Source organism: Festucalex cinctus, chromosome 5, assembly GCF_051991245.1.
Source record: "Festucalex cinctus isolate MCC-2025b chromosome 5, RoL_Fcin_1.0, whole genome shotgun sequence".
NCBI lineage: Eukaryota > Metazoa > Chordata > Actinopteri > Syngnathiformes > Syngnathidae > Festucalex > Festucalex cinctus.
The window spans coordinates 7,182,364-7,197,857 of NC_135415.1; the positions used below are offsets into that span (position 1 = coordinate 7,182,364).

Here is a 15,494-nt window from a genome sequence, read left to right on the forward strand (position 1 = left end):
TCCGTTTATGAATTTGTCTCAAGTTAACATATTCAATTTCATCATGGATAAAGGTAACAAAGTAAATATTAAAAAAAAAAAAAACTTTATTAAAGTAATACGTTCAACAGTCCCAAAGACAAAACATTTCACACAATACTTGCCCTCTAAAAGAAAAGTGCCCTTTCATGAAGGAAAAGTTTTAACTGTAATAGCAGCGATCTTGACATTTGTGCAGGTAAGGTTCACAGATGGATAAGATACACAGGTTTGCAATTGTGCAATAAAAGGGAGAACATAAAATGTGAAAATTATTTGAGGGGTTAAAAGGTTGGAAGGATATTTGGGGGAAGAAAAAAAAAAACAGATGAGGGACTAACCAGATTAACTTCACCTGACGCAAACACTTCAAATGCAAGGGACATTTCAAATATTTCACTTTACACAAGTTAAATCAAATGGAAAAAAATATATTTCTCATGTGCATTAATTTAATCAAATGTACATTAGCAAGTCATTTCTATATACTGTACCTATATCCATTAACATGTCATCACTTTGAATACAGTAGTTACACTTAATTCTACTTGAGAAAATAAAAAAAATAAGACACTTCATTTCACTTAAGACAGTAAAAAAAACAAAACAAAATGAACATTCAGTTATATCCACAGTTTGACTAGAAAATGGTGATGACGGTAAGATGACTAGCACCGATTTTTGTCTCAAGTGCTGAGACGGAGGCGATGGCGAAAACCAACTATTGCGGTAATGTTAGAATTTCAATGTTGCACATTTCAAAAGCAAATCCTCAGTGTCCATCACCAACATCTATTGTGATTTCTAATCATCTTACTCGACTGGCATCTTTAGTGGCCTGCATGACAAAGTACTGACGAATTGCTAAACATCACATCAGCGGCCCCCTCTACAGCTCATAAACTGATGAGGGAGCTAAATAGCCACAAACTCGCCCACTAAAGAGAGAAGGAATGATGGGTGAGGAGCATTAAGTCTCACCCGTTATTTGGCACCATTTGCGTACCGTCTCGTTTGTGTGTGCATCCTTGATGTTACAAAGCTATGTAGTCACTTGCAGCAGCTGTGTAAGAAAGTGCTCTCTCTACACAAGACTGGCTACATTTATAGGCAGAACTGAGAAAGAGGCGTGCACCCAGGTTCAACATTCTTTTTGTTGAAAGAGATATGTTAACATCAGGAATGTTTCTCAACTGCAACAGCAAACTTCCAGATGTGCAAATGATGTGAAAATGGTCCGATACAAACTTGAAACATGCACAAAAGAGGATTTGAGAGGATGTATGGTTGATTGAAGGTACCGTCTGAGTCGAAGCTGCTGCTGTTTGAAGTTGCGTTAGGACTTGAAGACGTGCACGGCCCTCACGACGTACTGCCTGCAGATGGGGCACTCGCTCATCCGCTTGCCGCACTTGGTGCAGGTCACCATGTGGCCGCACTCTAGCAGAACGCAGTCGATCACGGCGTCCATGCAGATCCTGCACAGGTTCTCATCCAGGAACATCGGCGAACCCTTGTCACCATCTGGGGGAAAAAAACAAACAAACATTTAAATGCTTTGTTGTTTAATCAGGAGTTGGTGTGGTCATTTGGTTGGTGGTAACAAACTGGAAATGGCAACAATACAGACGCGACCAAGGACGCATAATACAGAAGTGGAATTGCCCCCTGCTGGCTATGTTAAAGAATGCAGTTGGAGTTGAACTGGTAATAAATAGGCCTACAATAAATGATTAGGCTTTAAATCTTATAAGATGACTTGTGTTTTATTGTAGACTGTCACAAAGAGGCCAATTTAAATGTTTGAATGTGTCTTCTAGTGTGAAAAAAGGAAAACAAGCTTGACCAGAGACTGTCGAGAGTAAATTACATTCGGCCTTAAAAGGAACTACAAGCAGGAATTTAACAAAAAATGTATGTGTATATATAAATATATATATAAAGAGGATGTGATATGAATATACAAAAGTGGGTTTGATAATGACAATGAACACAATAGATGCCGTTTATCAGATGATGGCAGCACATTTAGGAGACCACCTTACCTCCAATGGCCCCATTGCAGATAGGAGGGGGGAAGGCCACCACTTAAGTGTGGAAGAATTAAAGTAAGAGAAACTTCAGCATCATTTTGAGATCACCTGTAATACTTTTTAACCATACAGTTCAGCAGTGGTTCTTAACATGGGTTTGATTGAATCTGAGAGGTTTGGCGTAGTTCAGGAAACACACCTTAGGTCAGGGGTCAGCAACCTTTATGGTCAAAAGAGCCATTTCAGGCCAAGTAAAGAAAAAAAAAATCTCTGGAACCACAAAATATTTTAACATTGTGATGAACGAAACCGTGTTAGTGTTAGTCTAACTGCGGGCTAATAGCTAATTAGAGCTGCACCAGAACACAAATATGCTGCATCCAATTCATTTTCTTCTACTTTTTTGTAATTTTTTATACTCCCCCCCCCCCCCCATATAGTTTTATACTTTTCTGCCTTTCTGTAAAATTTCTGACATTTTCTGCCAATTTCATGGACTTATGGTAATTTTCTGCCTCTCTTCTTCAGTTTTGGACATTTTTTTCCCCTGCCTTTTTTTGCTATCAATTTTGTCGACATTATATGGTAATTTACAGGATTTCTTGTTTCTGGACATTTATAGTTACCTTTTGAATGCTTTATTTTCTGCCTTTTTTTCTCTCTCAATTCAAAAGACATTTTATGGTTACTTTTTGAACATTTTCTGCCACATGTGGCTCCAGAGCCGCAGGTTGCAGACCTCTGCCCTAGGTGTTCCGCAGGGTTCAATTCTGGGGCCTCTGCTGTTTTCATTGTACCTGCTGCCCCTGGGTTACATCTTAAGGAAACAGCAGTGGTTGTTTTAAAAAAACAAAACAAAACAAAAAAACAAAACAAAAAAACACGAGAGTTGAGTGATGGGAGTCAGCATCCTAACTGCATGATTTGCGATGCCAAGTTAAGCAAAATTAAACGAACACTTCCTTAAGTTGCATGGAGATACAAGAACAACGCTTTCTAAATTCAAGATGACGAGTTCCAGATTCGATGAAAAGGCTCCCCTCCCTATTAATTTTGTTCACCAGTAAACCATACACCTTTGTCTTGAATTTGGGGGGGAAAAAATCTCATTTTATTTTTCAATAAAAAGAAGGGTTCGATTAATGTGCACAGGAAACTGGTGGGGTTTCAGTACCTCCAACAAAGTTAAGAACCACTGCAGTCCACTATGTGGTTGAAAGCCGCACAATCTAGGCGCTTACCTTTGGATACAGTACTGCTCACATTTTCCACTGCATGAAAGAAATAAAGGAAATGAGTCACGGATATACCACCTGTCAGCAACAACGACAGCATAAAAACTGATTGTATGGATCAATCATGCAGCCATATGTTGAATGGACCTTTTTTTCTTTTCTGAGTAGCCAAACAAATACCCACATGATTTCCTGTTCTCCTCCGTCTCTCTGTAAAGTCTGCTGACCCGCTCCACCAGCTCCCACTTCTCACAGCACCCTGAATAGTTGACAAAGTTCCTGGCCAGGATCTCCTTCAACTGCCTGACGGAGAGGCCCTCGATGTCAGCCACGCTGGAGATGTCCGAAAGAGACGCTCGGAGCAGACGCTGCGTCTGAGGGCTCGTCTAAAACGGCACAACGCTCGAGATCGTCAGCATTCACGTCAACATGACCACAAACAAAATATCAGCACTTGGATTACTTCAGGTGTGTGTTCACTGGGGTCCAAATTGAGGAGAGACACCGATGTGGCATCACCGATGTCCTGCATCAGAACATAAAGACGACATGCATCAATTTGGCAAATACATTCATGTGTTCAGAATTTATCACGGAAGGTCTGAAGGTATGCCAGTTGACGTTGATCCTGTACATTCTAAGTTACTGTGCAAAAACTAATTCTCATTTAACTGATGAGCGAATTACATAATATATTGACTATAGTAGAGATGCTCAATTCTCCTTTTTTTTTTCAGGCCAATACCAGTACAAGTACTCAACTTGAGTAGTCACAGGTTGCCAGTAGTAGTAGTAGTAGTAGTAGTAGTAGTAGTAGTAGAAGAAGAGTAGGGAATGAATGAATGATTCCAAATACAGCCTTTGTCTTCCATTTGTCAAAGGTGAAGACGTTAGCCAAAAAGAGATTCATGCACTGACCTGGTTGCTGTCAGAACTATCACTTCTGCTGAGCGGTTCCTCCTGAGAGGCAGCGAGTTGGGACAGCTCTGAGGCAGACCGCGTGGTAGAAGGTGGTGGAGTATACATGGAACGTGAGTGGAAGCTACTTGTGTCCGGCTCCTCCTCCTCTTCTTCTTCCTCCTCTTCTTCTTCTTCTTCTTCTTCCTCCTCCTCCTCCTCACTGCCTTGGTGACAGAGCACCAGGTCCACCAGGTCTTCTTTTTCCCTGCAAGTGTCGGTGGGCACGTTGTGAAGCAACAAGTACTGCCGCAGGTCCCTGACCCTTAGGCGCATGAGCCGCGGCCGGTGGAAGGCTGTTGCCTTCAGCAAATGACACGTGGCGCATATGCGCACAGTCTCCAGAGGCACGGAACACAGAGCGCAGAAGCTCTTCTTGCAGTCGCTGCAAATGTGCTGCGGGGGGAAATAGAGCAGAGAAACAGGATGTTGGAAATTACACATGTAAGGTATTTAATGGCATTTACAAGTTGCTGCGTACAAAGACTGCATTTGGACTAAAAAAGGAACAAAAATGAAAGTGCTATCTAATGAGCCCCTCAGAAGCAGAGCATCTGCTCAAGCTCTTCATGCATAAAAACAGCAAGCTGCATGTTTTTTTTTTTTCAAGTGACAGATCAAAAAGTACGGTAATACATGCATGCTTTGGGATTCCACCGGCACTGCGAGTGAGACAAGCTTAAGGTCTTGACAGAAGGAGACCCTTTGACGTACATGAACATGAGTTGGGGGAGGGGATAGGGCGCGTTCCAGCATCTGTTTCAGGAATCAGCTGGGATCGTGCTGTGCTCCCAATTAAAACAAATCTGTCCGTTTGTGGGTGTAAACGAAATTGATTTTAGCCAGTTTAATCCCCAGGTCTAAACAAAACACTAGATGTGATCTCTAATGATCACTCTTTTGCTAAACAAATAACTTAAAATGGAGTTACACACTAAAAGAACATCAAGAAATATATACACAACTTTTTTTTTTTTCAGTTTCTGAACTATTGTCTCTTGAATAGACGCATTTGACACAATGACAACCATGACTTGAGCAAAAACTGTCTGATGTGTTATATTAGGTCCCACTGCCAACGTACATACAATCTTTGCACTTCACACCCAGACAATAAACAAACATGCACAGGGTTCCATCAACAGCACCTGGTGTCATACCTACCTTCCTCCTGAAGACCGAGAACGCCAAACCACAGGACTTGCACACAAGGCTGGGACTTCCTGAGCTAGTGGGCGGGTATGTGGAGTATCCCGCACTGGAGGCGAACCTGAAGGGCCCAGCACCTGCCCCAAAACCTGGCTGCTGACCTCTGACGGCTCCAGTACCCATAACTTCATTCAGCAGACCACAGCATGAAGCCCACACGGACGAAGCCCCGGCCTAATGTTTGAAAGGAAGCACGTCCAGTTCAGCTTTACTTGTACTTTCGTTCATGCATTTTCCCAAATTCAAGGAGAAAACATGTGTCCCTGTGAATATGTAAATATATCATGTCTACTCAATGAAAGCACAGAGGAACAAATATGTGCTAGTACTTAGCCTCACAAGCAAAGCAACATCAGTTAAGTATTTACATTTAGAGGAAAAAAACCAAGACGTTTCTGACAGTGAGACGACACTCTTCAGTGTCACTGACAAGATAATCCTGTAATCAACACTGCATTCGGACGGGTTAACATCAGGACAAGGTGTCCACCGATACGAGAAGCTCGGGTTACATTGCTAATGTTAGCTGCATGCTAGCAACCATTTAAGCATGAAACGAAGCTGAGAATGAAACGAGAGTCAAGTGAAAATGCACCTTCATTGCAGCTCCGGTTTGTCTACTGAGAATAGGCAGGTTGACAGTGTATTCATTGCAAGGTGGACGTCTCTAGGTAAACTGCTGAACTGCCCAACGGCGTCTTGATGTGATTATGCTGCAGAAAGCGAGCCTCTCAGCCTTCAGGATTCTTCTTCTCCTTCACTACGTGGCCACAGACACAACATGGCGGCTCTTTATCGCCACCAACTGGGGGGTGGAAATGGTCCTTGGACTGTTCGAACTAGGGGTGTGAATTGCCTAGTACCTGGCGATTCGATCCGTATCACGATTCATAGGTCATAATTCGATTCGATACGATTTATCCCAATATGAATTTACAAGTCGATTGTTGCGATTTTTTGTACTTAAATTTAGAAAATACAATTCAGTAAACTTGTACATGTACACTGTAAGATTTGTATGAAAATTTATTATTTATTGATCTGAAGCTTCAGTTTTATAACTGTGAGCCACTGTATTTAACAAACAGGTTGTAACCTTTTTCATGTTAGAACAGCATTAAAATAAAATATTAAGGCTTAATGTTCCATTAAAATAACATTCTTCATGCTTAAGGTGTGAAAGTTAAACGTTTTGTTGAATATTTTTCCATCAAAAATGGATGTTAAAAAATCAATTCAGCTGCCTATTGAATCGATTCGAGAATTGCGTGCTGTAGTATTGCGATATATTGCAGAATCGATTTTTTGTAACACCCCTAGTTCGAACCATAGACATCAAATATAAATACTACGTATATAGATCATGGCTTGGGCGGATTAGCATGGCATTATCAAGTTCGCCATATGTGACAAATCTGCCGAGTAAACTTTTATTACTATTTTAAAAAATAAATAAATAAATACAATAAAAAGAGGAAAGTTTTACCCACTTCTCCAGGGTGTGTGAGTATATAAAGGAATAAAGCAGGTGTTCTTTTATGGAGGAGCAAAAGTGCCAACATTTATTTATTTATTTATTTATTTATTTATTTTTGCCTCGACTTGGTGATCAGATTGACCAATCAGGTGTTAGGACCTGCGCACCAAACTTAGATGGACGAATTTGACACATAAAATAAATTCACGAAACACCATAACACAGTGACCATGAAATAATTAAATAGAGAAATAAATAAAAAAATGAATACATAAATAAATAAATAAACATAGGGAATGTAATTAATTAATTACATTTAATTAATTAATGACACATTTATTGAATTATTTAATGGTGTATTTATTTAATGTTGGTACTTTTGGTCCTCCATACAAAACAGCGACCATGAAATAATTACATATAGAAATAAATAAATGAATAAATAAATAAATATATAACTAAATAAATAAATACATAAATAAATATATAAATAAATAAATCTAAACATAAATCAATAAATAAATATATAAATATAGAAATACTTAAATAATCACAGGGAATTTAATTAATTAATGACACTTTTATTTAATTATTTAATGGTGTATTTATTTATTTAATGTTGGCACTTTTCTTCCTCCATAGACTAGAAGTAGTAACAGTTTGCATGTCCACTTGAAAACTAGTTCCCCTACAGTCTCAAGGATTCTTGTAATACAACAAAACTTGAAACGTTAACCCTCTGACATAAACTCAGGATAAGATGTCTCATCGATACATTTGTAATCATTAAAATACTTGCAGCAGAAAATGTGGCGTCTCTGTTATTCAATCGTTGTCAACGACACTGCTTTCAAACCACTGGACGTCCATTGCTGATGACGTCACAGTCTTCTTCTGTTTTTGAGTTTGTGCGCGCGCCTGCGTGCGTCCACGTGAAGTTAACTGTGAGTGTCGCTAATGTTAATGATGGAAGCTGTCGCCTCCCTTGTGAGTTCGATGACAATGTATTTGGATGAGTCAGTGGATATTCGGTATGAAAACGGGGCACAGTTACTGCTTTCGCCGTGTGGCAGCGAGTTTATGATGGTGGGAGGCTCAGTCGCCACTGAACATTCGCTTCAGACTCCCGTGAGAGTTCGGCAGAGGACGCGGTTCACCACCAGCGCTTATAAAGTAGTTTAAAAAATTACTTATACGACCATTTTGAAGCGTTACTGTTGTATATAGTTAACTGTAGTGGTCGTTAACCATGTCATTCTTCTCACCACAGGAGTTGATAATCGCTGCTCTGGCATTCAGGAATAAGTATGCCAGTCGACCATATCTGCCAGAGGAACTCGCCAGTCCTGGTAACAAACAGGTACCAGTTGCTTCTGTGTCTTCTCATACAATCTATTAATCCAAATTCATTCCAACACATTTTCCCCTTGCAGCCTTTGTTTAGCATTAACTTGGAAGTGCAGTGGCCAGTTTGGTCTTCCTGCGAGGCAGAGTTTTTACCTGGAGGGGAGACCATCATCAAATCAGAGGACAAACGCACCCGTCTGACGCTGTCACCGTCGGGTGAAGAGTTCTTTGTGGAGTATGCATGCAGGTTTAGCCAACCTGTCTTTCAGCATCCACAACATTTGAACAAAGATCCCGAATGCATCCCAGACAATCAACAGAAGTATGCTAAAAGCTTGACCCATTTGGCTGCGGAATGCCCGCAAAGCTCCAGTGATGACATCCAAGAGGTTCATCAGGAGGGAGGGAAAGGGTCAAGTTCTCCTCGAATGAACATTGATGAGGCTAAGGTAAGGCTTTTTACCTGTGCAGAGGAGTGTGGGTTTGTTTGTTTGTGATCAGCCTCACATGCATGGTGACCATCCAGTATATATTATTATTTTTTGATTGGAAGGTAATATTATTATATTAATCAGAATACCGTGTTTAGACTAGTGAGACTGCATAGAACTTACAGTATTATTGGTACATTTTTTTTTTGAACAGAAGTTGTTCCAATTCAACTCAACTCAACTTATTTATATAGCGCTTTCAAACAGCCTAAGCTGTCACAAAGCGCTTTACAGAGACACTAAAAAAACAAACATAACAACATAAAACATTAACACCAATACAATAAAATCACAACAAGTCAACACTCTTCCATTCCTAAAATATGCTTTGATGTTTGAATCAGTTCGAGATGAAAGAGGACAGAAACCTTTCAGCAGTCACACACATTTGCTACAAGCTAAGTTTGCTTATAAGCTAGCTTATAAACAAGCAGCTGCTGCATTCGTGATGAGCACCATACACACAAAAAGAGTGGTCCAATTTTTCCAATTCAAGCATTTTGATTTTATCCACTTTGAACTTTGAACCTCGAAATACATCGGTTAATTTTTTTTTCTTCCTGTAAAAATACACCTCAAAAGTCACACATATTACAGTATTTCATCCAGTGTGACATCACACAAGACAGCAGCAAAGTGAGACTTCAGTTTTATTTGGTTAACTTCTCTTTAAACTGATAATATGGTCTCTTACAGACCATATTATCAGTTATCACTATCTCTATTATCACTATTAACTCTTACAGTTAATTGCTAATGAGACTTTTTGAGCCTGGAAGAGAATCATTCACATTACGATTTACAGTACTTTACGGTTATTTACTAAAGGAGATTTTGTTTTGAAACTTCATCGTACATGAAAACATATCCCTTGGACCGAACTACTTCAATGTGGCGTATTGAAAATGTTATTTTCTCTAGCTCCTTGTCGCCTGCGTGGAAGTCAACCAGCATATGAGAATGGATTGTGTTGGACTTTCAATGTTCCAATATATTTATCTGTGAAATCTCCAATTATGTTTCGTTTAATAAAGCCAAATAAAATTGTGAAGCAGTACAAAATGTATACTCCTGTTTGCACTTAAGACCCCATCCACTTCATTTCACAATTGACACTGTAATTGTATGTAAGCACTTTTATGATGTTCTTGTTCTTCGTGATGTTGCAATGGAGCAGTGACCATGTCTGATATTTTACTGGGCTTGTCTTTTTCAGCCAGAGGAAAAGTACCAGTCCATCACACTCGTTCAGCATCACTCCTGTCATTCAGTTGCACCACACTGGTGCTACCCTCTTTCCTTGGCTCTCCGTCACTGGACAGCTCGTTTCTCTAAACCTGGTGAAGATGCAGAAGAGCAAATCAGACATTCAGAGGCCTACCAAATTCTGAATACATCAGACTTAGGTGTCGAAGAGAGACAGTTGCTCCTCCCTCAAGCCCTGCCTCTCATTTGCCCATCTCCCCACATTCACAGGTTCATTACAATGATCATTTGAATTTTACATATTCAACACATTTCCATTACTGTTTTATTTATTTATTTATTTTTTTGCTTTAAAGCTGGAAGTTTCAAGACCCACTCCTCCAAAAAGAACCAGATCAAGACTCTCCAACAGAAATGGTGAAAGTGATGTGGTACCAAGGGGTGACGTACAGGTGTGCAGAAAATCAACGTAACATACAGTACAATTCAGTTACAATTGTGTCAACATGATTCTGTCGTGTCATTTATGAGGACCTACACAATGTATTATTGGTATGGAAACAGCAACTCAACATTTGGATTGTTGGATTTAAAAAACATGTCAGCTTTACAACTGTTTAAATGTCCCTTCTTTAGGATACTGGATCAAGATGTGCCAGTCATAGAAATTTCACCAGGGGATGGGTCCGTCATCCGATCGAATGGAGTCCTCAGCATGTACTTTATTCATTACAAGCCAGAGTGCCAAACTGTGCAGGCAAAAGTCAGCCTTTCATCTTTTTAGCCGTCTCAAATTTCCATTATTCACTTGAATGGGATCTCTGCCTAGATGCTGAAACCTAATTCAGATGTCATCACCACAGGTTAAAGAGATAACATATCACATGAATGGTCTTCCACCTGACATATCTGGACAGCTGTACTCTATTTGCTCTGTTGTGAGCTTTGCAAGCAGGTAAGATGCAACAGTCTAATGAACCTGTTGACTTGTGTCTACGTACACCTCACCTACCATCCCATTATTGTTTTTTTTTAAGACTTCTCACCAGATACAATGAGGTCAAAAAACTGAGGCACTTTGCTGCACCCAGCTGCTTGCTACAGGTGGAGAACTTTTACAAGGGCATGTACAGGTAGGCTACATATATAGTCTGAATACATGTTCTTTGTTTATAGCAAAATCTATTCTTCAAACCAACAATGATCGATGAAAACGACCCTTCACCTTTGGGATGGCATGAGAACGATAGAGAGAAAGTAGAAAGACGGTGAGTTATTATTATTATTATTATTAGTAGTAGTAGTAGTAGTAGTAGTAGTAGTAGTAGTAGTACTGGTAGTAGTACATCCTGAATACACTTGATGATTTGTTGATGTTTCTTCTTTAAACAAATCTCAGGTCAGATCTGCTTGCTGCAGAACTTGCAAACGGTTTGGCTGGAATCGCTCATGAGACTGTGAGTGAAGACAGTGTGGCAGAAGCTCTTCAGAAGACGTCCAAAGCCATACAGGATATTGATGAGTTAATAGCCGCAACCAAGCTCACCTGAAGATGGATGGCATAATTGCACAGTTTGATAGCTGGAAATGCAAAGATTTTTGTGTGTGACTCAAATAAATACAATGATGGCATATGTTTACTTGCACTTTACTACACCAAATGTGTTTTTGTGTCTGACAGCCATTTACAGAGCACTTAGTTACATTAATAAATCATGACCATCTGTCGTGGCTTCTTTGTTTTTACTAAACACTGATTGTTCAACTCAGTTATTGAAAGTGAATAACTTTACTGTCCATTCCAGTTAGTGAAACGAAGGTTTCTTTTCTGTTTGTGTTGCCATTCACAAACCCTAAACTGGCACTGGATCAGATTCACGTTTGCTGTTTCGATGATAATTTAATTGGGATAAAGATAGTTCATCTGATCTAAAATCTGCGAGATGTCCTGTTGTGACAGCCACCCCTGTTGTTTGTTGTCTCGCGAGACACCACGAAGTTTCCGGTGTTGTGGATGTTCCTGGAAACATGGCGGCCAGCTTCCGCGGCCGTCCTATCCGGAGTCTTCGGATGCGAGGTAAGCAAGGAAAAGCCGACCCAATGCTGCATTTGGTGTTGGGATATTGCAAATGTTGAGTTTCCGAGGCAGCTGATGACATGGGCGGCTTCCCCCTCAATGTTCGTTGTGTGTGTTTTTGACAGGTCGGAATGACAGCGGGGAAGAAAACGTACCGCTGGATCTGACCAGGGGTAAGCAAAGCCTTGTTCGCGTCACATTTGAAAGCGATTATTGTTCAATATGGATGCATGCATTTATTTCTAAACACAAGCCACGAGAACCGCAGGCCCATCGCTGCCACTTGGCATTTGCTTGCTAATGCCACTTAGTTTGTTTCATTTCTCTTTAGAGTAATAAACATTTTCAAGCCACATCTTAATAACAGACATTCGTGAGCTAACTAACTAGCTGAGTTAGCCGTAGCTAGCTTCCACAGCTAACCATCCATGACGACACTCTGTTGTTTTGATTGGTGAGCGGGTAGGATAGCCTGTTATTAGGCCAAACATCCACAATTGCTGCTGCCACGCATTCGTCTTCCGTGTGAAATCGCTGTTTCAGGTTGACAATTAAGTTGCATTCAAACAGTACATGGTGTACTGTGCAGGGATGATCTGTTGGTGCACTGCCTGTTAAAAGTGACTCCCATCATTGCTGCATAACCTCTCTGGCTATTTACGGTATACATTATGATCGCGTTTGCGTTCTGATTTTAAATTAGCGAGGCATGCACAGTCATTGAATTATATTGAATGCGTATAACCTATAATTATTCCTACGGTGTCTAAATGGCTGGTGTCTGTATTGATATTCATATTCATAGGCTACTGGAAAGGGATATGTACAGCATATCGGGTGTGGAACGGTTTCTGGACACTCTTGAGCTAAATTGTTAAAATCCTCAATGTCAAAATACAAACTCAGACGCAAACACGTTTTAGGTCTGCTTTTACCAGATGAGGTTATGTCAAGAACGAGATACACTACACATTTTCCAGCAACATTGGAAGATTTATTGTGAATGACCATGTTTGCATGACAGTTGAAGATTTTAGAATTTGTTTTTTTGTGCCTCATTTCTTTGCCTTACTAATATAAGCAAGAGGTAGTTGACACATGCTTTGTTTTAGTGAGTGCTTAAAACTTTTTTTTTGAATTATTTATATTTGTCATTCATTGATTATCAGAAACAAAACAAATGGTCTGTTGCAATGTTCTTGATCGCTAATGGCGTTGAATGATTAATTTAAGTCACATACATCTACAAACATGAATTGGGTGCACTTGTTTGAATTTATTTAGCATTTTCTTTAATGCATGGATGCATTAAAAACTTGCTAAGCCTGACGAACTGGGAACAAAATTTGACCTGTGAAAATAATTGTCTGGTTGGTGCGGGATAGAGGGTGACCATATTGGTGGATTTTCACTCCTGTCCCATCCCACTCCCACAGAAAAAATCCAATTCCATCCCAGTCCTGGAAAGTAATTAAAAAAACAAACAAACAAAAAACTATCCCGTCCCACTCCTAGTGAAAACGACTTCTGTCCCGTCCTGCTCCAGTTCAGAATGGCTTCCACTCACATACCACTCCCATTATGGAGGTCAGATACATATACCAAAAAACAAAACAAAACAAAACAAAAAAAGCAAAATGTTTACGTGTGTGCATAATTTCTGCGCAATGAAAGAGAAATACAAACAAATGGCTACACAAGTGTGTATCTGTCCGAATTAGGGAAACAATTTTGAATTGGTTGGATTTTGTGGGATTACAATTTGATTCAATACAGTGCAACTGTTGTTTTTGTCATCTTTATTAATGAGTAACAATATGTAAATGTTTTCCAAAGCCCAAAACATTCAAGTTAATTAAATTCAAAGAAAGAACAAATCAGCAGCAACATTAAACCTGGTAAGCATGTCTCATAAAAGACAATTCAATATGCATCTTGATACATGGGGTGCGATATGAATCAAGAACAGTACATTTTGAAATGTAACCATTTGATTCGGTTTGGTTAAATCAAAACTGATTTTCAGTTTCAGATCTGTTTTCATTACACTCTAGATATTTCCCTTTGTATGTTAGCAGCCAGGTAGCAGAGCCTATGTGCTTTCTTTAAATACGCATCATGTAATTCTCTTCATGTTGAGACATGAGTCAATCAACTACCACCATACAAAGCTTTTATCTCAAGTTTGCACTTCCAAGTCACAACAAAAAAATAGCCAAACTATGGCTCAAATCTCAAGAAACCCTTAAGTCGGATCACTTGAATCTCAAGGCACCATTTTATTATAAAAGGGAAATATCATTTTTATTTGACAGCTGTCGTTAACACACTACACTCACGGCTGTAAATGTAACTCCAAAAAGTGTTATTTAAATAAAACATATGCTATGTTCAAGAAAAATTAATATTTTTGAACAGTATTTGATAAAAAAAAAAAAACTACATTATGCTCTCTTTTATTTAATCACATTTGCAAGATGTGATGACATTTTCAAGTCTCTCGTATACTCTGTTTTGTTGAGCACTCATATGTAAGTACTTGGAGGTGTGAATACAAGTATGAATAGTTTTCTGACCCGGTGTCAGCCTTGTCATTGACTAAAAATGAGACTAGTCTGTTGCCGTGTGACCCTGAACAAGATCGGCAGGATTGAAATGACCCCACATTTTGTCTTTTTTTATCATTAATAATTGTATTATTTTTTTTTGTTTAATTTATTTTTTGCCATATATGGAGAACTAACTAATCAACATTGCACTAGGCATAAAGTAGTCGACGGAATTGAAAACAAAAAGCACTTCCCCTCTCAGGCTAACGATTTACCGTCTAGACTGTGTATTTACTGTACACACATTATTATTTTGACCAGATAAACCAACTTCCTTCCTGCGTCATATCAATGACGCTTCCCTGACTTATGTGATGTTTTGGCCTATTACTTGTACTATTTAGTAGTTAATTGTGTTTTGTTTTCTTTTGTCCTGCAGAACCACCAGAAAACTTCAGGGAAATCCTTCAAAATGTGGCCAAACCACATGGAGTCAGTAATATGCGAAAACTTGGCCACCTGAACAACTTTGTCAAGGTAATGTTGTTAAATTACATTTTGGCGTCGAACTAAAATTATCCTCAAGCATTTCTGTTTCTGTCTTTCTGTTTAGATAAACACATTGGCAATATGAAGTTTAAAAGTATGAAGTGGAAGGTCTTGTTGAATTGATAGAACAGACCCAATTCATCAGCCCATTTAAAACGTTTTCTTTTGTCATTTGGGTGTCAGTTCAGGACATATTGTGACTGATTGTTAAGCCAGTGGCATCATAATGGGTTGAAGGCCAAGGCATAGTCTCACTTGTGTGACTGCAATTCATTATTTACAACAAGACGGGGACATCCTCTGTGTAGCATGTGTTTCTGTTGCTTCTGATTCCTTAAAAGGGTTC

General features: G+C 39.3%; 3 protein-coding genes across 9 annotated transcripts in view; 2 read left to right on the forward strand and 1 right to left on the reverse strand.

Moving 5' to 3' along the window:
- Window positions 1-68: 68 nt before the first annotated feature.
- LOC144018638 (E3 ubiquitin-protein ligase RNF34-like) lies at window positions 69-7,809 on the reverse strand. 4 transcript variants are annotated; one of them, XM_077521028.1, is made up of 9 exons: window positions 7,729-7,809; window positions 6,048-6,212; window positions 5,408-5,626; window positions 4,205-4,639; window positions 3,750-3,812; window positions 3,471-3,672; window positions 3,293-3,322; window positions 2,064-2,105; window positions 69-1,542 (listed from the first exon to the last, which is right to left on the reverse strand). In XM_077521028.1, the coding sequence occupies exons 2-9, from the start codon at window positions 6,051-6,053 to the stop codon at window positions 1,355-1,357; spliced, it is 1,185 nt and encodes a 394-aa protein (XP_077377154.1). In that variant the 5' UTR covers window positions 6,054-6,212; window positions 7,729-7,809; the 3' UTR covers window positions 69-1,354. The 4 variants fall into 4 exon arrangements, with proteins under 4 accessions (XP_077377154.1, XP_077377156.1, XP_077377155.1 ...); XM_077521030.1 differs by lacking the exon at window positions 2,064-2,105; XM_077521029.1 differs by lacking the exon at window positions 7,729-7,809 and having other exon boundaries at window positions 6,048-6,547.
- c5h5orf34 (chromosome 5 C5orf34 homolog) lies at window positions 7,782-11,624 on the forward strand. Of its 2 annotated transcripts, none has more exons than XM_077521026.1 (10): window positions 7,782-8,102; window positions 8,200-8,289; window positions 8,363-8,725; window positions 9,984-10,243; window positions 10,330-10,425; window positions 10,610-10,736; window positions 10,837-10,928; window positions 11,011-11,077; window positions 11,150-11,241; window positions 11,373-11,624. In XM_077521026.1, exons 1-10 carry the CDS (start codon window positions 7,887-7,889, stop codon window positions 11,521-11,523), a joined length of 1,554 nt encoding a protein of 517 aa, XP_077377152.1. In that variant the 5' UTR covers window positions 7,782-7,886; the 3' UTR covers window positions 11,524-11,624. The 2 variants fall into 2 exon arrangements, with proteins under 2 accessions (XP_077377152.1, XP_077377153.1); XM_077521027.1 differs by having other exon boundaries at window positions 7,792-7,916.
- Window positions 11,625-11,945: 321 nt separating this feature from the next.
- The window catches only part of LOC144018940 (rapamycin-insensitive companion of mTOR-like), a 29,600-nt gene continuing 26,051 nt past the window's right edge, over window positions 11,946-15,494 (forward strand). For all 3 annotated transcript variants that reach the window (XM_077521628.1, XM_077521629.1, XM_077521630.1), the window contains exons 1-3: window positions 11,946-12,050; window positions 12,176-12,223; window positions 15,039-15,136. In XM_077521628.1, the coding sequence (XP_077377754.1) occupies window positions 12,002-12,050; window positions 12,176-12,223; window positions 15,039-15,136 (195 nt within the window). In that variant the 5' untranslated portion in view covers window positions 11,946-12,001. The remainder of the gene's footprint in view (window positions 12,051-12,175; window positions 12,224-15,038; window positions 15,137-15,494) is intronic.

Excerpts from the sequence above, each read along its gene's own strand:
- c5h5orf34 (XM_077521026.1), top strand. The coding sequence starts at position 7,887 with ATGTTAATGATGGAAGCTGTCGCCTCCCTTGTGAGTTCGATGACAATG. Across the intron at positions 8,103-8,199 it reads TCACCACCAGCGCTTATAAA|GAGTTGATAATCGCTGCTCT; the intron begins GTAGTTTAAAAA and ends TTCTCACCACAG. Across the intron at positions 8,726-9,983 it reads TGAACATTGATGAGGCTAAG|CCAGAGGAAAAGTACCAGTC; the intron begins GTAAGGCTTTTT and ends TGTCTTTTTCAG.
- LOC144018638 (XM_077521028.1), bottom strand. Across the intron at positions 4,640-5,407 it reads TCTCGGTCTTCAGGAGGAAG|CACATTTGCAGCGACTGCAA; the intron begins GTAGGTATGACA and ends TTCCCCCCGCAG. Across the intron at positions 3,673-3,749 it reads CCAGTGAACACACACCTGAA|ACGAGCCCTCAGACGCAGCG; the intron begins GTAATCCAAGTG and ends GTGCCGTTTTAG.